Below are 21,237 nucleotides of genomic sequence, written 5' to 3'. Positions count from 1 at the left end.
GGAGCCTTCTCCTTCAGCTAGTTCTTAATTGTCCACCGCCATTCACAAGTGGATGTGACAAGACTGCAGAGCTTTAATCTGATCCATTGGCTGTGGGATCATTTAGCTCTGTCTTTCACATGCTTCTTCCACAGTTTGGCAAGCAGGTAGCCTTGTAGCTTCACAAGAATGATATCTCATCTTTAGGTACGCTTGGTGCTGCTCCTGGCAAGCCTTCCTGTACTCTTCATTGAACCATTGTTGATCCCCAGCTTGTTGGTTATGTTATGGAGGGATATGCTGGGTCATGAGGTTACAGGTTGTGGTTGAATGCTGCTGCTGATGGCCCACAATGCCTCATGTATACCCAATCTTGAGTTGCTACATCTGTTCTTAATCTGCCCCACTCAGCACAGGTGGTAGTGCCATAGAACACGATGGCGGGTGTTTGTTTTTAAGAATGATATAGGTATCAGTCACTCATAAGGGATTGGGGAAACACATTGTGGGTTCATTTATTTAAACTATGCACATGAGCTCAGATATAGATGGCTTGAAGACATCAAAACTGTGCTGTGTACTGCTCATAGGCAAAAGTGAAACTGAGACTCGATCACCATGATACTTCCCTTCTGGTGATGGATAGCATGCTGCTATCCCTTAAAGGCATGTTACAAATCTCCCTTTTTAAACATAATTTTCCCCCCTTCCAAAGAAGTATAACTATTTACAATACATATTCATGCTTAGTTACCATTACATTAGTGTATTGAACTGGTGCATCTGTGAGTTTCTAAAGCGTAGAGGTAACCTGCTGTTACGTTCAGATCTTGTAATGGTAACCTTGTCTGGAGGTTTCTTTGATTGCTCACAGTGACCTATGGGATTGTCATTCTTGGATGCTGTTCCTGGTTGCATTTGGGATCTAGTCCTCGATGCAATAGGACTGCACGGTGGTTAAGGAATTGAAATGGATCTGATTTGCCCTTCTTTGTGACACACACAACTGAGCTGCTCCAATCTGTGTGCTCTGGTGCTATTTTAATGATTCTGTCTTTTTCCATTTTGCCTAGTTTGACCTTCAATTTGTCTTGTAAGTGGATGCTGCACTTATGTGGTGGATCAATTGACGGACTTGTATTCTCCCACAACTATAATGTTTCAGCCCCTTGAAAGCACCAATTTTGCCGAAACATTTTGAGTATTTCTTTGTTAGGCCATGAACTGAGGTGATAGGAGTATTTCTGAGGTTGATCTGTATGAGATCTGACTGATTTCCATGGTCACTAGTGTGAGGTCACGGCAAGCTGGTAGACCTGCGATTACTGGGCCGTTAGTCTCCATGACATAGAATATCTTTGACACCCAGGAGGATTTATTATACTTGCACTCCAGGACTATGGAACCTGCACATGGAATTAGTGAACCATTGTACGTTGAAAGTTTCACAGTAGTTGATTTCGTCATGGCCTTCCACGTTAATGGATACATGCCTTTTAGAATCTGCAGAGTTAATATATTTGCACTTGCTGCTGTGTCAACCTCGGCCAATAACGAGTAGATACCAACTTTCATGGGGCAAATAATTTGAGTCTTGGCAAATGCTTCAGATGGTGAGATGGTATTTATGTTTTCCACGAGATTAATGGTATGAAACCTGTGTTCACTGCTCTTCATCTTATCGTGCACATCGTCATCATTTTCTGGTATGTCAATCATCTCATATATGTTCTTACAGGATATCGGATGGTCAGTCTTATTGCTTGATGGTAACCGTTGTGTACCATCTGTTTTGATCAATGAACAGCTCTTTGTAGCTACATCAGCCTTTGCTCTAGTGAACTACCTCTGCCAATGGCCTTTACTGCCAACTGCCTAACAGAATTGTTGGAAAGCAAGGTATCGGCACATGTAGAAGGCCACACCTTCCACATGTCTTGCTAGGTTTAGGTGTTCTTCTGAGTGTGTCATCAGTTTGGATTGTACTTAGGACTTGTAAGCTCCACTGATGAGTGACAATTGCTGCTGTATATTTTGGGCTTGTTTAGCAGATCTTGCTGGAATGCTGTCTGCTAGTTCTGCATTTGAAAAATCACAGTATGTACCCTTTTCTCTGTATCTGCTGACAAAGTAGTCTATAGATTCTGCAGGCTGTTGTCGAAATGACATGAACTCCAGCCGATGAATATGTAAGTTCAGCCTGATTCTGAACCAGTCTTTCCAATGTATTCCATATCTTTTGGGGATCTGTTAGCTCTTCTGCTATTAATCTTGACATGTTTGGCCTGTGTAGACCCTCATTTCCAATTGCTAGTTGAATTTCTATGGTTTGCTTGTCTAGTTCAAACACACCTGAATCAAGAAACCATAGCTCTGTATGCTGTTTAAGCATTTTGAATTCAGATAATAGGTCAGTTGCATCTCAATTCAAACTGGAGAATTATGTTGACATTCTGACAATATCCCTCTGACCTTCTTCATTTTATTTAAATTATTGTTCAGCAACTCATGCCACCCGTTAGAATTGTAATTTCCTCTGGCTCAATTTTTATGATGGCTTTATTTTGTTTTTTTTTTGTTTAGCTCCCCCTTGCTCTCTATCAATCTGGCCCACACCCTGGTCACTCACCTTTTCTGACTGAGCTAACCCGGTGTTGGTCCTCTCGATGCACTCTCTCACTCACGGAACTGACAGGCTACGTGTTGTAATCTTACCATGAGGGATCCATCTGCTTGCCAGTTTTTTATTTGAGCACTGTCTTCAAAACTTTTCTCTGCAGTCACCACATTTCGACTTCAACATTCTCCAACACTGTAAACTCGTTGTGGTCTAACCAAAAAGCCAAGGGTCGTCCCATGCCTCGTAATACGATTTAAGGCTGTTCACCACGTAATCTTGCTGCTATGCAGTATGACCGCCATTGAATACTATTGTCATATTTTTATAATGATATAAAGGCACCAATTGCTATTAAGGGATTGAGTAAACACGTGGGTCTATTTATTTAAACTAGGGGGCACATGAGAATAGATATACATGGATAGAAAACTTGAAGAAATCAGAGCTGTGCTGTGTTCTGCTCACAGGCAAAAGTGAAACTGAGACTGGATAACATGACACACTTCCCTTTTAGTGATGGCATGTTGCCATCCTTAAAGGCATATTACAACAGAGGCTTTCCTCAGTGTGAAGACAGGACTTCATGTCGACAAGGACTTTATGGTGGTCACTTCTATCAATACTCTCATGGGCAGATACACCTGCGACAGGTAGGATGATGAGGACAAGGTCAAGTAGATTTATCCCTCTTGTTGATTCCCTCACCAACTGCTGCAGGGCTAGTCTGGCAGCTGTGTCTTTCTGAACATGGCCAGCTCAGTCAGTAGTGCCACTGCCGAGCAATTCTTGGTGATAGACATTGAAGCCCTCCACCCAGAGTACATTCTGTGCCCTTGCTACCCTCAGTGCTTCCTCCAAGTGGTGTTCAACATGGAGGAGTACTAATCAGCTGAGGGTGTGTGGAAGGTAGTAATCAGCAGGAGGTTTCCTTGCCTGTGACTTCATGGGGCCTAGAGTCAATGTTGAGAACTCAGAGTAATTTCCTCCTGACTGTGTACCGCTGTGCTGCCGTCTCTGATGAATCTGCCCTGCTGGCCGGACAGGACATAAGCAGGGACGGTGATGGTGGTGTCTGAGACATTATCTGTGCAGTATGATTTGCTGGAGGCTAACTCAGTGCTTAAATGCATTGTCATTGTAGAACTGAATCTTACAAACTAGGAATGTTGCAAGTTTGATGCCAATCTTGGCTGCCATAAATGGGAGGTGGTGGCATAGTGTAATGTCACCGGACTAGTGATCCAGAGGCTGAGGCTGTTGCTCTGGGGTCATGGGTTCAATTCTCACCATTTAAATACAGTTAATAAATCGGGAATTAAAAAAGCTAGTCTTGATAATAGGGACCATGAATCAATTGTCGTAAAAACTCAACTGGTTCACTAATGTCCTTTAGGGAAGGAAATCTGCTGTCCTTAACTAGCCTGGCCTACAAGTGACTCCAGACCCACAGCAATGTGATTGACTCTTAAATGACCACAGAAATGGCCTAGCAAGCCATTTAGTTGTATTAAACCATTACTAAGTTTACAAAAAGGAACAAAACCAGACAGATCACCTGGCGTCAACCTAGGCCCTGGAAACAAAGCGACAACCTCAGCCCTGTGGACCTTGCAGAGTCCTTCTTACTAACATGGGAGAGCTGTCTGACAGACTAGTCAAGCAACAGCCTGACATCGTCGTACTCTCAGAATCATACCTTACAGACAATGTCCCAGGCACCATCACCACCCCTATCCCCATCCCTTGGCATGACCTGTCCCTCCGACAGGACTGACCTATCAGAGATGGCGGAAAAGTGAAAAGTAATATACTGTCAGGATGGTGTTGTCCTGGGAGTTCTCAACATCGACTCTAGACCCATGAAGTCTCATGGTGTCAGATTAAAGATGGGCAAGGAAACACCCTGCTGCATACTACCTACTGCACCCCCCCCCCACCCCATGTAACTTCTGTTGAATCGGTACGCCTCTATATTGAACGCCACTTGGAGGAAGCACTGAGGGTGGCAAGAGCACAGAATGTCCTCTGAATGGGGGAGTTCAATGTCAAGAGTGGCCCAGCAGCACCACTACTGACTGAGCTGGTGGCATGCTAAAGAACATAGCTGCTAGACTGGGTCTGCGGCAGTTGGCAAGGGAACCAGCAAGAGGGAAAAACTTATTTGACTTTGCCTTCACCAATCTACCTGTTGTAGATGCATTGATCCATGACAGTTTTGGTAGGAGTAAGCACAACACAGTCCCTGTGGAGATGAAATCCATCTTTACATTGAGGATATCCTCCATCGTGTTGTGTGGCAGTACCACTGTGCTAAATGGGTTAGATTTCAAACACCTAGCAACGCAAAACAGGGCATTCGGGGGGCACTTCTTAAAAATTCATTTATGGGCTGTGGGCATCACTGGCTTGGCCATTTATTGCCCATCCCCAATTGCCCTTGGGAAGGTGGTGGTCAGCTGCCGCCTTGAACTGCTGCAGTCCATGTGGTGTAGGTACACCACAATGCTATTAGAGAGGGAGTTCCAGGATTTTGGCCCAGCGGCGGTGAAGGAACGGCGATGTATTTCCAAGTCAGAATGGTGAGTGGCTTGGAGGAGAACTTCCAGGTGGTGGCGTTCCCATGCATATGCTGCCCTTGTCCTTTTAGATGCTAGTGGTCATGGGTTTGGAAGGTGCTGCCTAAGGAGCCTTGGTGAGTTACTGCATTGCATCTTGTAGATGGTACATGCAGCTGCCACTGTTTGTCGGTGGTGGAGGGAGTGAATGTTTGTGGATGGGGTGCCAATCAAGTGGGCTGCTTTGTCCTGGGGGCCATCAGCTACAGCAGAATTGTGTACAACCCAAATCTGTAACTTCATGGCCTGGCTTATCCCCCACTTTACCATTACTGTCAGACTGGGGGATCAACCCTGGTTCAATGAAGGGTGCAGGAGGGCATGCCAGGCACAGCACCAGGCATATGTAACAATGAGGTATCAACGTGGTGAAACTATAAGAAAGGTCTTCTTGCATGCCAAACAGCAAAAGCAGCATGCAATAGACAGAGTTAAGCAATCCCACAAGCAATTGATCAGATCTAAGCTCTGCAGCCCTGCCACGTCCTATCATGAATGATGGGGGAGCCCAGAACATTGTGCAAAAGACAAGGCTGAAGTGTTTACAACAGTCTTCAACCAGAAGTACTGAGTGGATGATCCATCACGGCCTCCTCCAGAGGTCCCCAGCGTCACAGATGTCAGTCTCCAGCCAATTCAATTCACTCCATGTGTTAATAAGAAGCAGCTGAAGACACTAGATACTGCAAAAGCTATAGGCCCTGACAACATTTCAGCAATAGTACTGAAGACTTGTGCTCCAGAACTAGCTGCGCTCTTAACCAGGCTGTTCCAGTAGAGCTACAACACTGGCATCTACCTGGCAATGTGGAAAATTGCCCAGGTATGTCCTGTCCACAAGAAGCAGGTCAAATCTAACCTGGCCAGTTACCACCCCATCAGTATACCCTCAATCATCAAGTGATGGAAGGGGTCATCAACAGTGCTTGCAAGCGGCACTAACTCAGCAATAACCTGCTTACTGATGCTCAGTTTGCTTTCTGCGAGGGCCACTCAGCTCCTGACCTCATTATAGCCTTAGTCCAAACATGGAGAAAAGAGATGAACTCTAGAGGTGAGGTGATAGTAACTGCCCTTGACAGCAAGGCAGCATTTGACCAAGTATGACATCAAGGAGCCCTATCAAAACTGGATTGAATGGAAATCAGGGGAAAACTCTCCACTGTATGGAGTCATACCTACCACAAAGGAAGGTGGCTGTGGTTAATGGAGGTCAATCATCTCAGTCCCAGGACATCACTGCAGGATTTCCTCTGGGTGGTGTCGTTGGCCCAGCCACCTTCTGCTACTTCATCAATGATCTTTCCTCCATCATAAGGTACCATTTGTGACTCCTCAGATACTGAAGCAGTCCGTTGCCATATGCAGTAAGACCTGGACAACATTGAGGCTTGGGCTGATAAGTGGCAAGCAGTATTTATGCCACACAATTGCCAGGCAATGACCATCACCAGACAGAGAAAATCCCAACCTCCTCCCTTGACATTCAGCGGCATTACCATAGTTGAATCTCCCACTGTCAACATCCTGGGGGATACAATTCACCAGGAGCTGAACTGGACCAGTCATATAAATACTGTGGCTTCAAGAGCAGGTCAGAGGCTGAGAGTTCTCTGGAGAGTAACTCACCCCCTGACTCCCCAAAGCCTGTCCTCCATCTACGAGGAACAAGTCAGGAGTGTAATGGAACACTCTTCACTTGCCTGGATCAGTGCAGCTCCAACAACATTCAAGAAGCTCAACACCATTGAGGACAAAGCAGCCTCCTTGATTGGCCACCCCATCCACCACCTTCAATCTGCACTCCCTCCATCATTGAGGCAGCCGTGCATACCATTACTCACCAAGGCTCCTTAGACAGCACCTTCCAAACCCACAATCTCTTTCACCTAGAAGGACAAGGGCAGAAGATGCATGGGAACACCACCACCTGGAAGCGCCCTCCAAGCCACACATCCATCTTGACTTGGAACCATATCGCCATTCCTTCACTGATGCTGGGTCAAAATCCTGGAACAACTCCTTAACAGCACTTTGGGTGTACCTAAACCACATGGACAGCAGTGGTTCAAGAGTGCGGCTCAGCACCACTTTCTCAAGGGCAACAGCCAGTAGATAAAAGAGCACGAGATAGAGTGAGAGGGGAGCTGGGAGTTAAAAGAGCTAGTTACTGGTGGTAGGTCTTAGTGGACCAACCAGATTTGGAGAAAATCAAGTGTGACGTCGAGGTAAGTGATTGGTTGGTGAATATTTTACTTGTTTTGCTTATTTATCTTCTAAATACTAGTACAATTTATTGGTAACTATAACTGTCAGGGGTGGGGTGGCGGCAAGAAAGGAATGAAGTAGTAGTAGGGGAAGGTATAGTGAGGAGTGTGTTTGACACTGTTCTAATGCAGTAAAGTGGGAGAGTCCAGACGGCTGATCTGATAGCCATTTTGGAGACGTGGCCGCAGGATGACAGGGATTGGATCCCGAATATCGAGGGATATATAACATTCAAGAAAAATAGGAAACTATGTAAAGGTGGAGGGGTAGCACTATTAATTGAGGATGGCATTGGTGCAATAGTTAGAGAAGACCTTGGCTCAGAAGATCAGGATTTAGAATCGGTTTGGGTAGAGATGAGGAATAGTAGGGCATAAAGTCACCAGTGTGGGTGGTCTACAGAATCCCTAAAGCAGCCACAATGAAGGACAAAGCATACAGGAAGAAATATTGGGTGCTTGTGATAAAGGGATGGCAATAATCATGGGTGATTTTAATCTACATATAAATTGGAAAAATCAGATTGGCAGTAATAGCCTGGATGAGAAGTTTATAGAATGCTTTTGAGATAGTTTCTTAGAGCAGCATATTCTGGAACCAGCCAGAGAGCAGGTTATGTTAGATTTGATATTGTGTAATGTGACAGGATTAATTAATGGTCTCAGAATAAAGGCACCTCTCAGTAACAGCACCCACAATATAATTGAATTTTGCATCCAGTTTGAAAGGGAGAAGTGTGGGCCTAAGACTAGTATTTTAAACTTAAATAAGGGCAACCATGTGGGCATGAAAGCTGAGCTAGCTGAAGTGAACTGGGATATTAGGCTAGAGGATAAATCAATAGAAAAGCAGTGGCAGACATTTAAGGGGATATTTCAGGATACACAGAATAAGTATACTCCTACTATGAAGGAAAATTCTAAGGGAATGACCCACCATCCATGGTTAACTAAAGTTAAGGAAAGCATCAAACTTAAGGAAAAAGCATAAAACTGCGCAAAGATGAGTGGCAGGTCAGATGATTGGTCAGAATATAAAGAGCAACAGAGAATGACTAAAAGGTTAATCGGGAGAAATAAATTAGATTATGAGAGGAAGCTAGCTAGAAATGTAAAAGTGGATAGCAAGAATTTCTACAAGTAGGAAAAGAGTAAGTAAAGTGAGTGTTGGTCCTCTAGTGACAGTGGGGAATTAGTAGTAGGTAATAAGGATGGTGGATGAAATGAACAAATATTTTGCTTCTGTCTTCACTATAGAAGATTAAAAAAAAATTCCAGTATTAGCTGTAAAGGTGGAAGGGAGAGAGGAACTTGGTGAAATTACGATCACTGGAGAAGTGGTACTGAACAAACTGATGGAGCTCTGGGCTGACAAGTCTCTAGGTCCTGATGGACTTCACCCTAGGGTTCTAAAAGAGGTGGCTAATGAGGTAGCATATGCATTAACATTAATTTCCCAAAATTCAATAGATTCTGGAACGGTTCCATCAGTCTGGAAAGTAGCAAATATAACCCCTCGATTCAAGAAAGGAGGGAGGCAGAAAACAGCAAACTATAGGCCAGTTAGCTTGACAGCTGTCATGGAGGAGGTGTTAGAATTGATCGTTAAGGAGATTATAGCCAGCACTTGGAAAAACTGAAGGTAATTGGGAAGAGTCAGCATGGTTTTGTGAAAGAGAAATCATATTTAACCAATTTATTGGAGTTCTTTGAAGGGATAACATGCACTGTGGATAAAGGGGAGCCTGTAGACGTACTGTACTTGGATTTCCAGAAGACATTTGATAAGGTGCCACGTTAAAGCTTATTGTAGAAATGCCATGGTGTAGGGGGTGATATATTAGCATGGATAGATGATTGGCCAGCTGGTAGAAAACAGAGTATGCATAAATGGGTCTTTTTCTGATTGGCAGGATATGATGAGTAGAGTCCCGCAGTGGTCTGTGCTGGGGCCTCAACTTTTTACAGTTTATATCAATGACTTCGATGAGGGGAGTGAAGGCATGGTAGCTAAATTTGCTGATGACGGAAAAATAGTTAGGAAAGTAGGTTATGAAGAGGACATAAGGAGGTTGTGGATGGATATAGATCGGCTAGTGAGTAGGCAAAAATCTGACAGATGGAGTATAATGTGGGAAAATGATGTTATTCACTTTGGCAGGAAGAATGAAAAAGCAGAGTATTACTTAAATTGTAAACAGTAAACAGCTGCAGAATTCAGAGGTGCAGAAGGATCTAGGTGTTCTAGTGCATGAGTCACAAAAAAGTTAGTATGCAGGTAACGCAAGTAATTCAGAAGGCTATTGAAATGCTATCCTTTGTTACGAGTGGAATTGAATGTAAAAGTAAGGATATAATGCTTCAGTTACACAGGACATTTGTGAGACCACATCTCTAATTCTAATATAGGCAGTTTTGGCCTCCTTATATAAAGAAGGATGTAAATGTGTTGGAGGTGGTTCGGAGGAGGTTTACTAGATTGGCACGTGGAACGAGTGGGTTGTCCCATGAGGAAAAGTTGGGTGTGTTTCCACTGGAATTCAGAAGAGTGAGGTGTGACTTGATTGAGTTTTATAAGAGCCTGAACGGTATTGATAAGGTGAATGTGGAAAGAAGGTTCCCTCTTGTGAATGAGTCCAGAACTAGGGGGCATTGTTTTAAGATTAGGAGTTGCCCTTTTAGTTCTGAGGTGAGCAATTTTTTGTGTGTTGTGCGACTTGGAACTCTTTACCTCAGAATGTGGTGGAAGCTAGGTCATTGAATAGTTTTAAAGCGGAGATAGATTCTTGTTAGGCAATGGAATCAAAGGTTATTGAGGGTAGATGGGAATGTTGGAATTCAAAACACACACAGACCAGCCATGATCTTATTGAATGGTGGATCAGGCTCGAGAGACCGAATGGCCTGCTTCTACTTCTGTTTCTTATGTGTGTGTGAGATTAAGGATGGGCAACAGAAATGCTGGCCTAGTCAGCGACACCCAAGCCCTGTGAAAGAATATTAAAAAAAAACTTATTTGCTGTGGTTTAAGGAAAGCAAATATCAGCCAGGTTGCCTCTCCTTCTCGAAGAGGTTTGTGTATGGATATTTGGTGAGGACAGGATAAGACTTGCCTGTGATGCCATCCATTGGCAAATAGCCTGCTGAGAAAGAGTCTACACCAACACAGAGATCAGGCAAATGACTTGGTTCTAGACCTCTTCTAGCAGCACTGTTACCAGGAATATTAAACCTGCTTCACTTTACTTGCACTTTTTTTTATCAGAGGAAATCCGTTTTTTTGTTGTTACTCTTACCTGATTGAGAAAGGACAGACAGCATCTTCCCTAATGTCCTCTCTTACTCCCTTACTTCACCAGCCAGAGGGGACATCACCGATACATATGCACTTATGTTAGTATGCCAAACCACAGTGACATCCAACCTATCAGGGAAGAGAGAATTGGTTTAGTTATTTGTTCCTGATTATTGCTTAGTGACCCTTGATAAAAAGTGTGCATCTGCCCACATCAGATGAGGATCAGCTATAATTTCTGCACATTGAATGAACTATAGACTCTTGACTCACACTTAAAGAGTGGCCACTTAGGTGAAATATTGGTGGGCACTTAATGCCCATAAAATCAAAATAGAGCAAGGAGTCTGGAGAGCAGGGAAGAAAATAGAGAATTTTTTTCCTCAGCGATTCCTGATTGTATACTTAAAACAGTTGTTCGGAGAAAGACACAAAATTTACTGGTGTTAATGACAGTCCGCTGCTTGTTTTACAGAGCATAGTTTTGTGTTGTCCAAGTGCATTGGTGTGGCATTACTCGTTGACTGATTGCAGAAATAAGACTGGATCTCCCCTCGATCTTTTACCCATAGCACCATCCAGTCTTCCTATGCCAGGAGGGAACTCTACATTTACCCAACAGGTATGTGAGATTCCCTAGTATAAAATTTGAATAAGGTTCTGTGAAGCACTTTTGATTGTTTTTCTACATTAAATTTGCTGTATGAATGCAAGTTGTTGCTAAACCTGCTTTATTCTTCTGCCAAATCCTTGACCAGGTCCGAGCTAAAGTGCGGGAAATTGAGGAACAGATTAAAGAACGAGGTCAGGCTGTGGAGGTCAGGTGGTCATTTGATAAGTGTCAGGAAACTAATGCAGGTAATAGCAAGTCTTGATATAAAGGATGTTTCTTTCAGTTCCAATTTTAAGTGGACTGACACAAACTTTGTTGAATATTGCCTGTAACTGATATAATACAAGAATTTGTAGGACAAATCTCAACCTTGCCTATCTGCCTTCTCACTGTATATTTTATCCCCAAGAAATGCATCTAATTTTCCATTAAATCCATTTACATTGTCCAGTTGAGAGTTTTGCCCCAGGAATTTATTCCACATTCTATTTGGATGTAAACATTCCATTGAATTTCTTTCTTATTCTCAATCTTATAATTTTAGGTTTAACGTGTTATGAGCTCTTTCCTGTAGGGAATTTAGATTTTTCATTGCGAAGTGACAAAACACTACCCTAATTATTTAGCTAATTATTATGTATTCTCTTGTACTTTTTAAAGTAACGATTCAAAAACAAATCGCCATATCTAGCAATACAGTGTCTCCCTGACCTTGGTTAAATTTTTCATTCTTCAGGATTGTCTTGGTAAGGGAAGAAAAATGCCAGATTCCATCTACTGCTTAGCCAGAGAACTCACTCTCTTACTCTCTACCCTACCATCACCACCTTCCTGCCAATACTAAACAGAGAGGCAATGATTTATGTTTTTCATTTGAAAAACTGAGACTGTACACATGTTGCCTCAATCGCTGCCTCTTGTTTTTCCAGTTCCCTGACTTCATTCCGTGGTTTCTTCCCCCAGTTTCTTTAGCTAAATGCAGCACCTTTATCACTGTATAGTTTCTCCCAGTTCCTCCTATCCCCACTCAACCCCCTTTCTTTCTTGCATGTAGTCTCAATTGCGAACTCTCGCTCTCCTCTCTTGCTCTCTCTCTCTCTCACTCGCCCATTCCCCTTCTCTCTCTCTCGCTCTCCCCTCTCTCTCTCGCACCCCCCTCTCTCTCTCGCACCCCCCTCTCTCTCTCGCACCCCCCTCTCTCTCTCGCACCCCCCTCTCTCTCTCGCACCCCCTTCTCTCTCTCGCTCCCCCCCTCTCTCTCTCGCTGCCCCCTTTCTCTCTCGCTGCCCCCTTTCTCTCTCGCTGCCCCCTTTCTCTCTCGCTGCCCCCTTTCTCTCTCGCTGCCCCCTTTCTCTCTCGCTGCCCCCTTTCTCTCTCGCTGCCCCCTTTCTCTCTCGCTGCCCCCTTTCTCTCTCGCTGCCCCCTTTCTCTCTCGCTGCCCCCTTTCTCTCTCGCTGCCCCCTTTCTCTCTCGCTGCCCCCTTTCTCTCTCGCTGCCCCCTTTCTCTCTCGCTGCCCCCTTTCTCTCTCGCTGCCCCCTTTCTCTCTCGCTGCCCCCTTTCTCTCTCGCTGCCCCCTTTCTCTCTCGCTGCCCCCTTTCTCTCTCGCTGCCCCCTTTCTCTCTCGCTGCCCCCTTTCTCTCTCGCTGGACCCTTTCTCTCTCGCTGGACCCTTTCTCTCTCGCTGGACCCTTTCTCTCTCGCTGGACCCTTTCTCGCTCTCTCTCTCTCTCGCTGCCCCCTCTCGCTGCCCCCTCTCTCTCGCTGCCCCCTCTCTCTCTCTCGCTGCCCCCTCTCTCTCTCTCGCTGCCCCCTCTCTCTCTCTCGCAGCCCCCTCTCTCTCTCTCGCAGCCCCCTCTCTCTCTCTCGCTGCCCCCTCTCTCTCTCTCGCTGCCCCCTCTCTCTCTCTCGCTGCCCCCTCTCTCTCTCTCGCTGCCCCCTCTCTCTCTCTCTCTCTCTCTCGCTGCCCCTTCTCTCTCTCTCTCTCTCTCTCTCGCTGCCCCTTCTCTCTCTCTCTCTCTCTCTCGCTGCCCCTTTCTCTCTCTCTCTCTCTCTCTCGCTGCTCTCTCTCTCGCTGCCCCCTCTCTCTCTCGCTGCCCCTTCTCTCTCTCTCGCTCCCCCTCTCTCTCTCTCTCTCTCTCTCTCTCGCTCCCCCTCTCTCTCTCTCTCACTCGCTCCCCCTCTCTCTCTCTCTCTCTCTCTCTCGCTCCCCCTCCCTCTCTCTCTCTCTCTCTCTCTCGCTCCCCCCCTCCCACTCTTTCGCTCCCCCCCGCCCTCCCTCTCTCTCTCTCTCTCTTGCTCCCCCTCGCCCACCCTTGGCAGAATTGTGGATTCCTGGAATCAGGTTGAGTCTGTGTTTAGATGAGTGTGCACGGCGAATACTCACTACAATTGAAATGAATATGAACTCTAATTATAAAATGAGGTGTTTGTTAAGCATAGCTGTCGAGAAATGTGTTTTGGTTTATTCATTTTCATTCTACACTTGACTGGTATTCTTTGACTTAGCAATGGTGGCTGTGAAGCAAAAAATTGTCTGTTTCAACCATGCCCTGACTTCTAAATTAAGCAGATAAAGCATGGTTTCGTTTCTCTGGAAAAGAATAAATTTGCATGTCTCATGGCACTGGTCTCATTTACGTAGGGTTTACTATTGGTCGCGTATTGCATACACTGGAGGTACTTGACAGCCACAGTTTTGAAAAATCTGATTTTAATAACTCGTTGGATTCGCTTTACAACAGAATATTTGGATCAGGACAGAATAAAGATGGGCATGAGGTGAGTTTAATGACTTCTCTAAAAGTTTTTGATGCATCGCTGTGTTTAGTAGACATCACAACACCATTTTTATTTCATTTTCTTTTGAATTTGAAATTTCTTTTCTAGAGTATAATTTCATAGATGCCAGCTGTCATCCTTGCATGAAACCAGATGGTAATTGTTGGACCCTGAGAGGAACAAAGCTAAATGCATTGCATGCATATTTTCTGAGAGGGGCCAATGGATAGTTGGAAAGTTGGCTGGTTTGTCTACCATTTACCCTCACCCAGAGGCAATTGTAAATTGGCTTTGTTTTAAAAATAAACAACTGAAATGTTAAAATATAGACTGATCAAATGCATCAAAAATTGAAGCTTTGTTATTAACTTTATTCACTCTAGTGCTTTTACAGGCTATTGATGAACAGATTGTTTAAAAATCAGGGGAGTGGCTGAGTTACTCCTGAAGGCAGCCAGTGCGGACACTATGGGATGAATGGTCTCTTCCTGTGCTGTAACAATTTTATGATTCTGTGATTTATTCACAACTATTTAAAGATAGAGCAACTGCAGAAGCTTGTTTCCTATTAATCTTGGATGAGGTACTCATCTTCATCTTAGGGGCCTGGGTTAAAGTTTAACACAGAGTTTGATTGAATGAAAGTCTCACCTGCTTGCTGTAACAATTCCATGTAAAATGAGTTTTGGTAGTTCAAATATAGTTCTTAGTGGAAATGGACCAAAAGGACAAACAGTTCTCTTCTGATTATGGGTCCATCCCTACAATATTCCCTTTTTTTTCTGTTTTCAAATGCTGACAGGAATATTAATTTCTGTTTGTCTTTTAGATTTCCTGTATTTGCATTTTCTTGGTTCAGAAATAATTAGAATTAAGTTGGAAATTTCATTCAGCATGACTACAGGAAAGACTAATATGGGCTCGAGAAATGTCACATGGTGCTGTAGAAGAGAGTGTTTTGAAGTTTTGACTGAGACAGATGTTTGAAGCAAAGAGTGAACCTTACCTTGCACCCAACCAAGTTACACTTAACTTGTGGGTGGTTTAGTGTTGATACTAATGGATCAAAATATAAATTCTTTAGTCACTCATTTTGATGAGTATGAAAGTTCATAGCCAATGAAAACATTTATGGTCTTACACCTCTTATGCATTTTCAGTTATTTATACTATGAAAAGTCGTTAGGTCCTGCTTAAAATTGTTTGCCCAATGCAATTTTCTTTCAAGTTAAAGATCTTTCTGCAGTGATGTGGTCACTAAGATATTGTTCCATTTCCAAACATTTTATAATATTTTTCACAATCCCGAAAAATCCTTTGTTGACAATATTCACTGCTGTGTTTGAGAGTTGTTGACATTGACATAATATTAAAGTTGTGGCTTGCCTTTCACAAACTATTGAGCTCATCAATCATGATTTGTGGTTGTGTGCTTGTTGAAGCTTGCTTGATACATGACTTGTATTACCTGCAGCCATGTTACTTGCAATTGAGCTTCATATCAATTGTTTTTTTAAATTTATTATTTCAAACCCATGCTGATCTTTGTTCCTTTTAGTCAGAGCACATCTGACATATAATTCTGACATCTACTCATTCAATGTTGGATCTGTTCTACCATGCTGAGAGTTGAGGGAGTTCCAGGACTTAGACCCAGCTACAATGAAGGAATGGCGATAGTTCCAAGTCAAGATAGTGTACATGCAAGTAGTGGTGTTCCGTATATCTGCTGCCTTTATCCTTTGAAGTGATAGAGGTGATTGTAATGAAGTTGAGGGAAATTCTGATCACAAGATTGAGTTTGTATGTTGATTTCACCTTTTGAATGTACAGATTCTTGCTAAGATTGAATTCTCTGTGTAACGGCATGGTCAGTAGACCATATTCTCCAATGGAGGGCACTTCAGCTACATCTTAACTATTCCTCACCAGTTGTATACATGTGCACTTTGAACCAATGCACCTTGTAGACCACCCCTTCCCTAGCCCCAACCCAACGCCACAGCTGCCCAGAAGAGATCTAGTAAATCAGCACCAATTATGGATTGAGCTTTGGACTTGACTAGGGGTATGGCACAGCACCACATTAATGCATTTACTCATTTAACCATCAAGGAAAGATTTCCTCCGTTCCACAGTTTCTAATATATTTTGAAGTTTAAAACCATTCTCATACATCAGAGAATATTGCATACCACACATGCTGGGTCTTGTTGAGCTCTTGTTCCTGATGTTACGACTTCCTTTATGCTCTCTGAGTTGGAGAGAAATGAGCTCATACTTTAAGCCTTTTTGTGTTTTGGCTTCCAAATAATTTGTCGTATAGTTTCCATTACATTTATTCTTCTTCCCTGTCCAGATGTTGCCAGATGATGATGCAGTGATGACATTGCTTTGTGAGTGGGCAGTGAGCTGCAAGCGTTCAGGCAGACACCGGGCCATGGTGGTGGCAAAATTGTTGGAGAAGAGGCAAGCTGAAATTGAAGCTGAGGTAAGATTCTGGCTAGTTGTCTCACTTTCCAATTTTTATTTTGAGACACTTACCCTTGTGTGTTTTTGTTCAGTTGAATCACAAGTGGGAAATAGAATTTCCTCCATCAAAGTGCAAATCAGTGGAATGTGTTACTTTGTACACTTGGATGGGTGGAGCTACTTTCAACTTTTGGCTAGAAGCACAAATCTTCCCATATGACTTCCAGCAGGGGTGTTCGGGAGTTTGATCACTGTGCCAATTGTATTTACATGTTAGATGGCACTTTCAATCAGTAGGCATCTTGTTTACTTTAATAAATTAATAAAAACTAACACAAAGATAAATCTTTGGAAGTCTCCAAAGGTGACTAGTAGGTGGGAGGGCCCATCGTTGGACAGACAGGAACGGAGCCCCATGAAGCATTGAACTGTACATCAATGGAATGATGTAACTTTTAACACCAAGGTGTGGATGGCATGATTAACCATATAAAATATTAGAGTTTGAGGAGGCAGGATGACAAGTGCAGTTTATGACTTCGTCAGGACAAGCTCAATGTTTTAAGGAGGGCAGAAGCAGACTAAAAATACTTAACAGGAAAATTTGAGAGCTATGGACATGGGATTGGAAAGCAACAAAACGTTTGAGGACCATGGGGAGAGAAGGGAGGTTACAGAGGTTGATTTGGCTTTTTGAATAGGATGGCTTTTAGTGGTGATTTTGCAAGAAAGCGCATGAGCCAAGTGTTGAGTTGCCATGAATTAAGTTGGGTATGGATTGTTGGAGCAGAAGGATGGTCTCATGCAAGAGTTGAGCTTAAAGAGTAGATGGGAGAGAAGTTAGAGTGGCAAACAATTCTAGATAGAGAAGGTGGGGCACCAAGTGATTGGACATGGTTGCAAAGGATGAGGAGGAAGTCATGGTAATGGCAGATGCAGCTACAGAGATGGTCTTGGTTTTGGTTACAAAGAAATACATGAGTTTTTTGCACCTGAAATTGGAGACAAGGCTGGAGGGGCAGAGGAAAGAGAAAGCAGATATTTTTTCATAAAGAAAAGGAGCCTTGAGTTATCCTTGGAAGTATTTGCCCAAGGACAGCAAGGCATTGTGAATCTGAACATGATTGAACAATCCAGCATTGAATGACTAGACCAATTGTACATCAGATGTGCTCTGACTAAAGGGAACAAAAATCATCATGGGTTTGAAATAGTGGGTGCCTTAATAGTAACAAAAGTGTTGGCTGCACAGGTTAAAGGAGCAGTTGAGCAGATTAGCAGTGACAGTATGGATAGCCAGAGGAGAGTTGAAAGTTTGAGTGAATTAGTGAGTGAGTAATAGCAGAGTTATTCAGAGGTGGATGGTTGAGGGAAGTGTGTGAAGGATAAGGGTGGTATGGAAGTGGTTGTTGATAATAAAGACCTGTGGAGTGAAGGGGTTGTGAGAAAAGGTAATCTCAATCTAGGGAGTGGAAAGGTCATGAGTGATGGTGAACTTGAAAGTGGTAACCTTGAATTTATGTGATGGGTGAGATAGAGTGAGGTTAGAAGGGCAGAGTGGGATGGAGAAGTTTAGATAGATCCAGGTTGAAATTACTGAGGATAAAGAATGGATCATTGTAGAGGCGAAGAGGTTAATGATGATTGTTTTAAATGAGGTAGGGATTTGAGAGAGGGTGAATCGCAGGAGGGAGAAGATGCCAAAGGAATGGGCAAAGGCGACCAAGATGGGACTTGATTATAAAAGTTATGTTACTGTGACGGTGGTTTGGGCAAACAAGTAATGCAAAAGGAAGACTTCATTGAAGGAGAAGAAGTAACCCCATTAGCTATATTTTGTAAGGTTGATTGGACTAATCTTTTCTAGAGCAAGCGCAATGAATTCCAAACAGAATAATTGTCCCTTGCCTAACTTCATTCAGCATGATTTCAAGCAAAATACCAGTGAATCGGAGCAATTGAGGCAAGAGCCCTCCATGATGCAGCTTTAATCTCCTTAATCATGCCTAGGCAAGGATGCACCTCTTCAAAATTTCTGTGCAAGTCCGAGCCCACGCTGACTTTTGAAATATATAGAAGTACAACATTTTGGCTAAGAATGTGATGTGAGTTGTTGTTTGAATTGTGCTTCAATAGAAGCTTCCATCTTCAAATGTTTTCTGCTACCTTCAAAACATGTGTATTTTTGTCATGTTTGTGAGCGCTGAGATAAACACATTCTACAACTATCAACACTCCTAGGTAAAGCTCACTGCACGTATTCTATGCTGTACTCAATGTAGCGAATAAAGTAAAGCTCTATCCACTTTGTTCCACTTGAAGCTCTTCAGTTAGGTGCATTCTCCTCTTTGAATAATACTGTTGGCTTAATACTGAATTGCATGGAGTCATGTGTTTGAACTAATGCTCACTCAGAATTGCTGAATGAACGGATTTCATGTAATGATTGGAAGATTCAGGCTTTTCAAGGAAATTGTGTGTCCACTTAATAGCATTCTTACTTTTGAGTCAGAGGTTGTTGATTCACCAAGATTCACTGCAGTACCTGAGCATGCAAACTAAGTTGCTATTTCAGTGCAATGCTGAATGCTGAAGTATTGATGTTGTCTTGTGGATGATGGAGGCCTCATTTGTCTGATGGGTTACCCTGGTCAACATTTCTACCTCAACCAACACCACCAAATGTCATTCATTTGTATGACCTTTCCATATACAAACTGGTTGTTATATTTATCCGCCTAACAATAATGGGGGAGGCGCTGGTGTAATGGTAAAGTCAGTGGACTAGTTAGTAATCCAGTGGCCCAAGCTTATGCATTGAGGACATGTTTAAAACCTACCATGGCAGTTGGTGGAAGTTAAATTCAATTAATAAAATTTAGGATTTAAAAAACAGCTAGTCTCAGTAATGGTCATTGTCAGTTGTCGTAAAAACCCATCTGGTCCACTAATGTCCTTTAAAGAGGGAAATCTCCAGTCTTAGAGTTTTACAGCACAGAAAGCGGTCTATCGTGTCCACGCCAGTCATCAAACCCCTATCTACTCTAACCCCATTTTCCAGCACTTGGCCCAAAGCCTTCTATGCTATGGCGTTTCAAGTGTTCATCTAAATACTGCTTAAATGTTGTGAGGGTACCGGCCTCTACCACTCTTTCAGGCAGAGAGTTCCAGATATCCCCTACCCTCTGGGTGAAAAATTTTTTCCTCAAATTCCTTCTAAACATCCTGCTTCTTACCCTAAATCTATGCCCCCTGGTTATGGACCCCTCCACTAAGGGGAAGAGTTTCTTCCTATCTACCCTATCTGTGCCCCTTATAATTTTGTTCACCTCAATCAAGTCCCCTCTCAGCCTTTTCTGCTCTAAGGAAAACAACCTATCTTGTCTCTCTTCATAGCTGAAACGCTCAAGCCCAGGCAACAACTTGGTGAATCTCCTCTGCACCCTCTCCAGTGCAATCACATCCTTCCTATACTGTGGCCACCAAAATTGTACACGGTACTCCAGATTGGCCTAACTATTGCTTTATACAGCTCCATCATAACCTCCCTGCTCTTGTATTCACTGCCTCGACTAATGAAGGCAAGTACCCCATATGCCTTCTTAACCACCTTATCTACCTGTCCTGCTGCCTTCAAGGATGTATGGACAAGCACACCAAGGTTCCTCTGATCTTCTGTACTAGGGTCCTACCATTCATCGTATACTCCTTTGCCTTGTTAGTCCTCCCAAAATGCATCACCTCACACTTGTCAGGATTAAATTCCATTTGCCACTGTTCTGCCCATCTGACCAGTCCATCTACATTGTCCTGTAGTCTAAAGCTTTCCTCCCCGTTGTTTACCACACCACCAATTTTCGTGTCATCTGCACACTTACTTGATCATACCTCCTACATTCATTTCTAGATCATTAATGTACACTACAAATAGCAAGGGGTACAGCACCAAACCCTGTGTTACGCCACTGGACACAGGCTTCCAGTCATAAAAACAACCTTCAACCATCACCCTCTGCCTCCTGCCATGAAGCCAATTTTGGAACCAATTTGCCAAATTGCGCTGGAGTCCGTGGGCTCTTATCTTCTTAACCAGTCTCCCATGCTAGACCTTGTCAAAAGCCTTACTGAAGTCCATGTGGACCACATCAACTGCACTACCCTAATCTACACACCTAGTCATCTTCTTGAAAAATTCGGTCAAATTTTTCCTTACCTTGTCTTGCCTACAGCTGACTCCAGACCTACTGCAATGTGATTGACTCTTAACTGCCTTCTGAAATGGCCTAGAAAGCCACTCAGTTGTATCAAAGCACTACAAAGTCTAAAAGGAATGCAACCAACCACTCAGCAGGACCTGGGCACTAGTAATGACAATGGCAAAGTCCTCCTTACTAGCATTTGGAGCCTTGTGCCGAGATTAGGAGTGCTGCCCCACAGACTAGTCAAGCACAACAGCCTGATAGTCATACTCACTGAGTCACACCTTATAGACAGTGTCCCAGGCACCACCGTCACCATCCCTGCATATGTCCTGTCCCACCAGCAAGATAAACTCACCAGAGGTGGTGGCACAGTGGCATACTTGAGGAGGGAGTTT

The 21,237-nt window shown here is 43.5% G+C and overlaps 1 protein-coding gene across 8 annotated transcripts in view; it reads left to right on the top strand.

Moving 5' to 3' along the window:
* med12 (mediator complex subunit 12) overlaps positions 1-21,237 on the top strand; it is a 205,234-nt gene that overhangs the window by 66,360 nt on the left and 117,637 nt on the right. For all 8 annotated transcript variants that reach the window (XM_041195243.1, XM_041195237.1, XM_041195238.1 and 5 more), the window contains 4 exons: positions 11,252-11,398; positions 11,535-11,634; positions 14,032-14,168; positions 16,528-16,659. In XM_041195243.1, the coding sequence (XP_041051177.1) occupies positions 11,252-11,398; positions 11,535-11,634; positions 14,032-14,168; positions 16,528-16,659 (516 nt within the window). The remainder of the gene's footprint in view (positions 1-11,251; positions 11,399-11,534; positions 11,635-14,031; positions 14,169-16,527; positions 16,660-21,237) is intronic.

The sequence above is a fragment of the Carcharodon carcharias genome, chromosome 9 (genome assembly GCF_017639515.1).
Source record: "Carcharodon carcharias isolate sCarCar2 chromosome 9, sCarCar2.pri, whole genome shotgun sequence".
In the NCBI taxonomy this organism is placed as follows: domain Eukaryota; kingdom Metazoa; phylum Chordata; class Chondrichthyes; order Lamniformes; family Lamnidae; genus Carcharodon; species Carcharodon carcharias.
This window is presented reverse-complemented; position numbering and strand designations above follow the sequence as displayed.